This window comes from Morone saxatilis, unplaced genomic scaffold (genome assembly GCF_004916995.1).
Source record: "Morone saxatilis isolate NCDOM2014 unplaced genomic scaffold, NCSU_SB_2.0 Contig5, whole genome shotgun sequence".
In the NCBI taxonomy this organism is placed as follows: Eukaryota; Metazoa; Chordata; class Actinopteri; family Moronidae; genus Morone; species Morone saxatilis.
The window spans coordinates 21,773,648-21,782,284 of NW_023340095.1; the positions used below are offsets into that span (position 1 = coordinate 21,773,648).

The following is an 8,637-nucleotide window of genomic DNA, read 5'->3' on the forward strand; positions in this document are numbered from 1 at the left end:
AATAGCATTTAATGTTTTAATGTTACTGTACATTGTGAATATTGCACTGAAGCTTGATTTGAAGGAAATCGTGAATCAAATCGAAATCGCAATATCTGCCAGAAAAATCGCAATTAGATCTTCCTAAAATCGTTCAGCCCTAAACTGAGGTTTGATGTATAAATGTAAGCAAGATTTACAGGATGAATAAGAGGTCATTTAAATTTCAGTATGCAAGGTTTTAGCCTGCCAACTAATGAAGTATCCCTCTCTGCATTGTGTGTTGTACAGAAAAGGGCCAAGCCACTTTGAGTCTAGGAATGGACCTCAACCTGGACTGGATGACTCTTGACGACTTCCAGAAACATCTGAATGGGGAGGATGAGATCTTGTCAGGTCCACCGTTATCACCTAGTGAGTATTGCATTTACATCTAACATAGTTAGCTGACCAGAGCGTGTGAGCAGAGTGGAGTGGTGAGAATTTCCACTCCTCGCTTACAGAGTTGTTTGTTCCCTCCGTTCCCCCCTTCAAAGCTGGTCTGGGCTGCTCCTCTCAAAATCGCTCTGCGCTCAACTCATATTTCACCCCGTTCCACTTAAATCACTCACTCAAGTTACGACAAGGAGAGCCGCAGCAGCAGAAATGACAATGATTAATTCAGATACAGCATAAAAGAAGGAGCTGGGGTGGAGGAGGGTTGCAAAGCGGCTTGCAGAGGAAGAAGCAAGGGTAGACAGGCTAAAGCAGCTTAAATAAGGTGTCCTGAATGACATTTGCCAATTGGATGCTTGAAGGGAATCAACTAAGCCATCAGCTGATGTGTGTTTACGATCAGCTGATTTAGCTGGAATTGAGAGCCTACAGTTTCTGTATTTAGTATTTTTATTTTTAAGTTGGTATTATAGTTTGTGTAAAGTGTTCTCTGATGGATGTTTAGTTGTGAGATCTATAATGTATATTTTCTCTAAACTTCATTTAATTCTACCTTTGTCCTGTCAGGTGAGTTGCGGGATGCTGTGAAAAGTGGAGATTACATGGCTGTAAAATTGGCACTTAATTCCAAAGAAGACTACAATCTGGACCAAGAGGTATGTGTTCTATGCCCTTCAAAATGTTCTGTCTTAGTAAAATGTATAAAAACCATTCACCCAAACCATCTTATTTTCATCAGCTGACTCCTATTTTTAATTTACATATATGTCAAGACTTTTGAGCCTTCAATTTCAAGTCAAAAGCACATTTTACAAATGGTAATGCTCGCACCCTTGGTTGTCCCCGGTGTGCATGTGTGGGAGTGTTTGTGCAGTCAGGTATAAACAAAGTGAGTTTCGTGGATGACCAGTATAACACAGTGCTGCACCTGTCACAAAGGGTACTAATATGGTTGCGTACTTGCCGGAAAAGGTCCTCTGCATTACTAAAACATAAGCTGATGTTGCGTTAAAATTGCACTTTATTTTGGGGAAGTGGTTGGAAATATTTGAAAAGCGTTTGACATAATAACTGTGGTCCAGGAATTGTTTTTTGTCCCTTGTTGAAAGTCTTTGCACAAGAAATATTTTAGCTGTTCTAAGCGAAATCTAAAAACGTCTTACAAATTTCAAGGTGTTTTTTGTTATGATACACCATCTAGACAGAATTTCTGTCTCAAATACAATCATCTGTTGTGATTTGACTCAATATGTTAAGCCATTTTCAAGTTACACAATAATATCTTCAGGAACAGTAAACATAAGGGAAATGTCTCACTAGAGTTACATGATGTAGCTGAGAGGACTCCATTCCATCACATTCTTAGGATGTGAAGGATCTTAACAAATATCCCATATAGCGCTTACAGATGGAAAAAGATGTAGTTTAGATCTGTGCACCAAGGAATCTGTCTCCTCAAGATCTCAATCTACAGACTTTCCTGTCACGTGTCTACTAATAATTAAATGCCTCAAGATGTTTTTCACAACTCCATGGGCACCTTTGCTTCTGCAACAAACCCAGGTAAGCATAGCTTCAAATGCTTCAATGTTTTTTCTGTAAACAAAAATATATTTAAGTGATAATATAATACTGTAAATATTTTGTGTTGGATTACAACTTTGTATTTTATGAAGCAGGAATCACTGTGTGGTAATGAGTAGGTTTTAAAGTTAAATAACTATAATTTATTGAAAATTAAAGGGCTATGTTATTTACTTTTAACTTGTACTCTATGGTTTTTTGTGGCCAGAATATGTAAAAAGCTAACAAAATTCTCAACTGACCTGTGTTATGAGATCTTAGCTGTTCTCTCTGTTGATGGCTGGAATACACAAAAAAATGCTCTTTTCTCTAATTACTCACTTCTGTTAGCTGTTTTAAGTTAAGATAGTTTATTGTATCAACCATACATGATTTGAAAATGGCTTTTTAATGTGTATTGTACATTGGTAACTTGGATTTAATATTATTAATTATTATTACATATTCATCATAATGTGTACACATTAGAGACGGTGGTGTCTTATTTCCTTGCAGTGAACAAGTCAGTGGAGGAAGACACTGAACATATGAAGGAACCGGACAAGATGCACAACCCTTTGAAGCAGGTACATACTGTATATGCTTTCAGAACATGTATCATCATCATCATGATCATAGCACAACATGTGCAGCCACCAAGCAACAGTAACTATCGTGTATTCAGGATCTTTTTCTTTTTTCTTTTATCAAACCATCAAAACTTTTATAGGTGTAGGTAATATCTAAATAAAAAACTTAATGTTATGTGAATGGCTGAACACCATTAAAGTGTTCCCATGTTTTGCCATCTGTGCCTGGCCTGGTCGTGGTTGCTGTTATGTTTTCTTTTGGCTACATTGAAGACATGTTGTTTTAAATCACCAGTTTCCACCACCAGATTTTACTGTAAAAACACAGCTATGCTTAGCTTACAATATTTTGTATATGCCATCAAACGTAACATAATTATTTGTTTTGATTGCAAGCCATGAATGTAGGTCTAGTATATATTCTGTTCTTTCCATGTAGCATTTCATCCAACACCCCATGACTACATATACTTGGTTAGACAATAACAATGTCAAAACGCTGCTGGATCCAATAAAGCCATTAACTATTCTTGAATGGGTCACATGTGGTTTTTGTACTGGAGCTTTGAGAGGTGTCAGGGGTTTTGATACAAATGTTGGGCTAAAAATTGATCTGTGGCCATCACATTGACTACTGTTTGAATGAACCTGGATCTTGATGGGGCATTGCCAAGGTGCTGATGCATTAAACTGAAAAATGTGCAAACAATTTTGAAAAGGAAATACCAAAACAAAATTGCTACCACTTAAAGAACCCCCCCCCCCCCATTTATTTCCTAATGGGTCTTTGTTTTAAGTTCACTCAATCAAATTATTCATGAGGTCAGATTTGGCGATGAGTCTTACATATACTTGTTCTTTTGCAGGCTTGTACTATTGGTGAGACGAGGTCATTTGAAGGAGAGAGGAGCTTGATTGAAGAGAGAAGTTCGAGTGATGCTCTTAGGTTGACTTCTAACCTTGACAGTGCACGAAATGAAGAGGGTACTCCAAGAGTAAAAGAGATTATCCCACAAGATTTGGATGGTCCAAAAGATGGCGAAAAAATGCCAAGCTGTCCCGCCAGTACAAACACTGAGAAAATGACAGTAAGGGAACATGAAGAGATCCAAAAAGATGGGAGGGATATAATTGAATCCAAAAACACTGCTTGTGATTCAGCTGCCAAGCTGGAAAATCAAGGAAATGAAGACCAGAAGCAAGCACAGGAAGACAAGATGTCACATGACACAAAAGGTTGTTTGTCAAGTAAAATAAGTTTGAACTTTGATAATACAAATCCAACCAGAAATACAGAAGGGATGCTGACAAGGGACGATGACAAAACAGACCAAAAGAGCATAGCTTACAAACAATGTTCGCCTGAGGAAGCAAATGACTCAAGTGATGAGGCAGAGGATGGGGTGGCAGGTCAGTCAGATGGTACAGATCAAGTTCTGTTTGAGTTGGGCACAAAGGAGATTGCTAAAACACGATCACGGCGCCGCAGGAAAACTGTGGAAAGGAAACAACCGACACGTTCCAGTTTAAGGACTTGTAAAAAAGTGCTTGAAACAAAACCTAGCACATCAGATGATGAGAAAAAGGAGTCATACAAAAAGCACTTCTGTTTATATTGCAAAATGGCTTTTACCCAACTTGCAAAGCACTTGGAAAGGAAACATGCAGAGGAAACAGATGTTGCCCATGCAATACACTTTCCCAAAGGTTCCAAAGTCAGACAGACGTTGCTTGACCAAATTCGCAATAGAGGAGATTATGAACACAATTGCCAAGTTCTCAAAAGTGGGGAGGGGGAAATTGTTACTAAGAAGCAGGTGAAAAATCCCAGCATATCTGTTCGTGACTTCTTGCCTTGTCAGCACTGCTTTGCTTTTTATCGCAAAACTGACTTATGGAGACATGAACGGTCATGTAAGGCCAGAAAGGGAGATCAGAAATCCTCTGATAGGACAAAAACAAACAAAGGCCACAGTGCTGCCTCCCGGCTGCTTCCAATGTCAGAGTTCTTAACTGGAGGCTGTGAGGAAATCATCCACATCATGCATCAAGATGACATCTCAAGACATATCAGAAATGACCCACTTATTTGTAAATATGGCAATGCATTGTCTGCTAAGTATGACCACGATAAGTCTCAATTTGCTTATATTGCACAAAAGATGAGGGAACTGGGTAGATTTGTACTTGCTGTAAATGAGCTAGACCAGAGCGTGAAGTACTTACATGAAATATGTCTACCATCCAGATTTGAATTAGCCGTTGAAGGGGCCAAAAAACTTAGTGGTTATGATCCCAGTTCCAGCAAGTTTAAAACAGTTTCCCTTGTCTCAAAGGTCGGCTACTCTTTGAAACGAGCTGCAGAAATAGCTTTCGGTGAAAGTCGCATGACAGAGGATAGTGAAACTGAAAGTGAAGTGAAAAAGTTCATACAGCTTCTTGATACAAAATGGAATGAGTGTTTTTCTCGCAAAGCTCTAGCATTATCTCTAAAGCAAGAAGTCAAGAAAGTGGAAGTAGACAAATCAACTGTGACAGAAGACTTGATAAAACTCCATACGTTTATCGCAGGGGAAGAAGATGAAGCCAGGAGGGAGCTGAAAGAGAGTCCTAGTTTGTCAACTTGGAAAAAGCTCAGTGAGGCCACTCTAGCAGATGTGTGTCTGTTTAACAGAGGAAGGGTGGGAAATATTGGTAGAATGCTCTTGCAAACTTACACTAGCAGAAAGAGTAGAGGAACATTTGTGCCGTCTGCAGATCAGATAAGAAAAAGCACAAAATTGGAGTTGGACCTTGGTGCCAGTTTCACCAGGTTGGAACTAGAAGGTCAGTATGGAAGGAACATGCTGGTTCTGCTAACAGAGAGGATGGTTTTGTCAATCGACCTACTCATTGAAAATCGAGAACAAGCAGGTGTGTCAAAAACAAATCCATACTTGTTTGCCAGGACTGAAGGTCCATCCTTCATCAGAGGATTGGATTGTTTCCGAAGGGCTGCAATGGAATGTGGTGTTAAAAACCCAGAAGCGCTTCTGTCCTCATCATTAAGAGAGCAAATTGCAAGCTGCTGGCAGCTCATGAGCCTCAGTGAACCTGAATTGGATCAAGTGGCCAAACTAGTGGGAAGGAACAGCCAGGAATGTTACAGGCTGTCAAAAAATGCATCTCAACTGGAGGAAGTGAGCAAACAACTTCTCAAAATAGATCGAACACTGCCATCAAGTCAACCCAGCACTGCTAGAGATGGTGAGCACATTTTGCTCCTTTTGGATCCTTTTGCATTAATGTGTTCTTGATTACAAACATTGGATGGCAAACAGCCAATGTTTGTAAGTCTCACTTAGTCTCCACTCTAAAACCACTTACTTGCTTGTTCTGGAACTTTCAACTCTATCACACAGTCTTCATCAGCAGATTAAGTTTTCTCAGTTATTATGGAACAGTAGATATTCCTGATCCCCTTTGGGACTTGACAGTTCATGCTTGACCTTTTGAAACGGCAGTTAACAAAACTCTCCATTTAAGTTACTTACTTGTTAGCCCTGGAGCTTTTGACAATTTCAAACAATCTCAGAAACAGCAGCTGACGGAGAAGTACAAGAATGAACTGTCAAGCTGTAATGTTAACATAGTTTTTATCAATTTAAATACTGCATTCTCGATTGGATGAATATTTTATTTCTTTTATATAACCGTGATTCTTTACACTCTCTCTTCCTAGGAACTATACAGAAGCCTGCTTTGAAGAGAAGACCTTGGAGCGAGAAGGAGCAGGCTGCAGTGAAACGTTACTTGTGTGAATTTATCACAACAATGAAGGTTCCAGGCAAAAAGGAGTGCAATGCTTGCATAGCTGCTGAACCAGATCTTTGTGGAAGATCTTGGACAGATGTCAAAAACTATGTACACAACACACTACAGACAACACGGAGGAGAAATAACCAGCAAAAGTCTGAAGGGAATGTAACTGAGAGTCCAAAAGCTGGAGTCCAGACCATTAAGAAAGATTTAGAAGACGCAGATGTCTGTAATATGACAACAGTGCATCCAGATGACCTGAGAGAAAGTTCAAATTGTTGTATGACAATGGCACCACCAACCAATTTGAATGAATCCACACCATTCTCCCAAGAGATGACTTCAAGTTATGCATCCTTGTGTTCTACTTGTACAAATATGGTCCATACGAGTCCACCATTGATTTCTACTTTCACACCATTGAATGCTACTGATACACAAGTAGTTCCTACATTTACTCCACACAACACTACAAATGCACTAATGCCTACTGCATATACATCAGAGAACAACATAATTATGCCAATGTCTCCCATTTATACACAGAATGCCACAAATATGCCACCCCCTTCTGTGTATGCACCACAAGACACTACGAGTTCAGCAATGATTCCTAATTTTAGTACCCTTAACGCTCCAAGTACCTCAATGTTGCCTACATTCACCCCCCTGAATACTAGTTCACCAATGGTCTCTGCATTCTCAACACTAAATGACAGAAGTGGACCTATCGTTTCTTCATTCACACCTCTAAACCATTCAAGTGCACCAGCTTACCCCACAAACCCACCTAGGACCCCTACAACTGCACAGGTTGTCCCAACAATCCATAGACCCAGTGTTCCTGACAGAACACTAATGGTACAGAAAAGTACACCCATGTCTGCTGCAAGAGGACCAGTCACTGCAGCTGTTAAGCCTCAAAAGAGAAACAAGAGGTTGTGGAGTGAGGAGGAACAGGCAGCAGTGAGGCGTCAGCTTGGAGACTTCTGTAAACTGGTGAAAGTGCCAGGCAAAAAGGATTGTGATGCATGTTTAGCTGCTGAGCCTGCCTTGAACAGCAGAACATGGAGGGAAGTCAAATATTTTGTACATAACTCAATTCAGTCACTGAAAAGAAGAGGGCATCCAGTGGCCTCCAAACAAAGTGGAGGGCAGGAACCAGAGACTCATAATCCAAACATGGAGTGGGATGGTCCCGTTTATCTGTCCCTGTAAATATTTGTAATGGACTTGCAAAAAAACAGTAAGTGGTCAGTGAGATTTTAGAAGTGTGTGAGGATTGTGGCTTTAACCTCAAATGACATGGGGCTTAAGAATTCAGCAGTTGTAAATTGAATTGTCAGTTAACCTTGGTCTCACTAGCCATATGGATCTTGATAGCAATTATGGACTGCCCTGCCTTTCTTTTATCACACTTTTTAAAAAGTTCCTGAAACATTCAGATTCAGGTCCAGTGGACCAAGCTATTGGTGTACTGTTGCATGATTATACAAGAAATAGGTGAAACTAAGGTCGTTTGTACTGTAGCTTTTGCTCATAAAAAGCAGATATTAATGTTTAATATGTAACTCAGTCAAATATGTAACACTGTCAGTTTGTCAGATCCTCACCAGTTACCTCTAGAAATTTTCGAGTTTCATTTAATAAATGTGAACCAAGTTTTGCCAGGATTTGCAACCAAGTCATTGACAGTGGCAAGTAACCACTGTGGCACCCAAACACACTTTCACCATTTCAAACACAATGTTTTAAAATGATGAAAGCAATCACTGATTTGTCTGGGACTCCCCAGCCTCCATAACCAGGACATTTCCCACCCTGCACTGAGCAAAGGTAGCCTCAGTGACTGTACATTTCTAGAGGGATTTCTACTCTTATTTACTGCAAAACTTATTGAGACATCTATCTTTCTGCCTGTACTGTTTTCAGTAGCATTTTTATGAATTTTGATGTTCATACAAGAAATGGTAAAAACCTACCAGTAAATCTTTGCAGCCAGTCCCTCCAACATAGATGTGCTTTGACTTGCTTTACATAATTCCCAAATGCCTGGCCCAAAATGTATTCTTGCTTTAGCCAGTAGGCTGTATTGTAGATGGCCCCTTATAGCCTGCAGCAGTAATGGCATATCTTCCTTGCTGATATTAGAGAATTAGGAGCTCAGTGTGTATACCTCTAACTTAAAGGGGAACTTGGCAACTTTTTCAGCTTAATAAACCCGTTTAGAAATCATTTGGATGGTTAAATGGCCTGTTCCGGTGAAAATTGT

General features: G+C 39.7%; 1 protein-coding gene across 2 annotated transcripts in view; it reads left to right on the forward strand.

The window, feature by feature from the left end:
• The window catches only part of mphosph8 (M-phase phosphoprotein 8), a 28,778-nt gene that overhangs the window by 9,735 nt on the left and 10,406 nt on the right, over window positions 1-8,637 (forward strand). The window contains exons 6-9 of one of the 2 annotated variants that reach the window (XM_035675956.1): window positions 271-393; window positions 982-1,070; window positions 3,434-5,813; window positions 6,289-8,631. In XM_035675956.1, the coding sequence (XP_035531849.1) occupies window positions 271-393; window positions 982-1,070; window positions 3,434-5,813; window positions 6,289-7,583 (3,887 nt within the window). In that variant the 3' untranslated portion in view covers window positions 7,584-8,631. Of the gene's footprint in view, window positions 1-270; window positions 394-981; window positions 1,071-3,433; window positions 5,814-6,288; window positions 8,632-8,637 lie in introns of those variants that run through there. The other variant, XM_035675959.1, reaches the window with a different exon arrangement.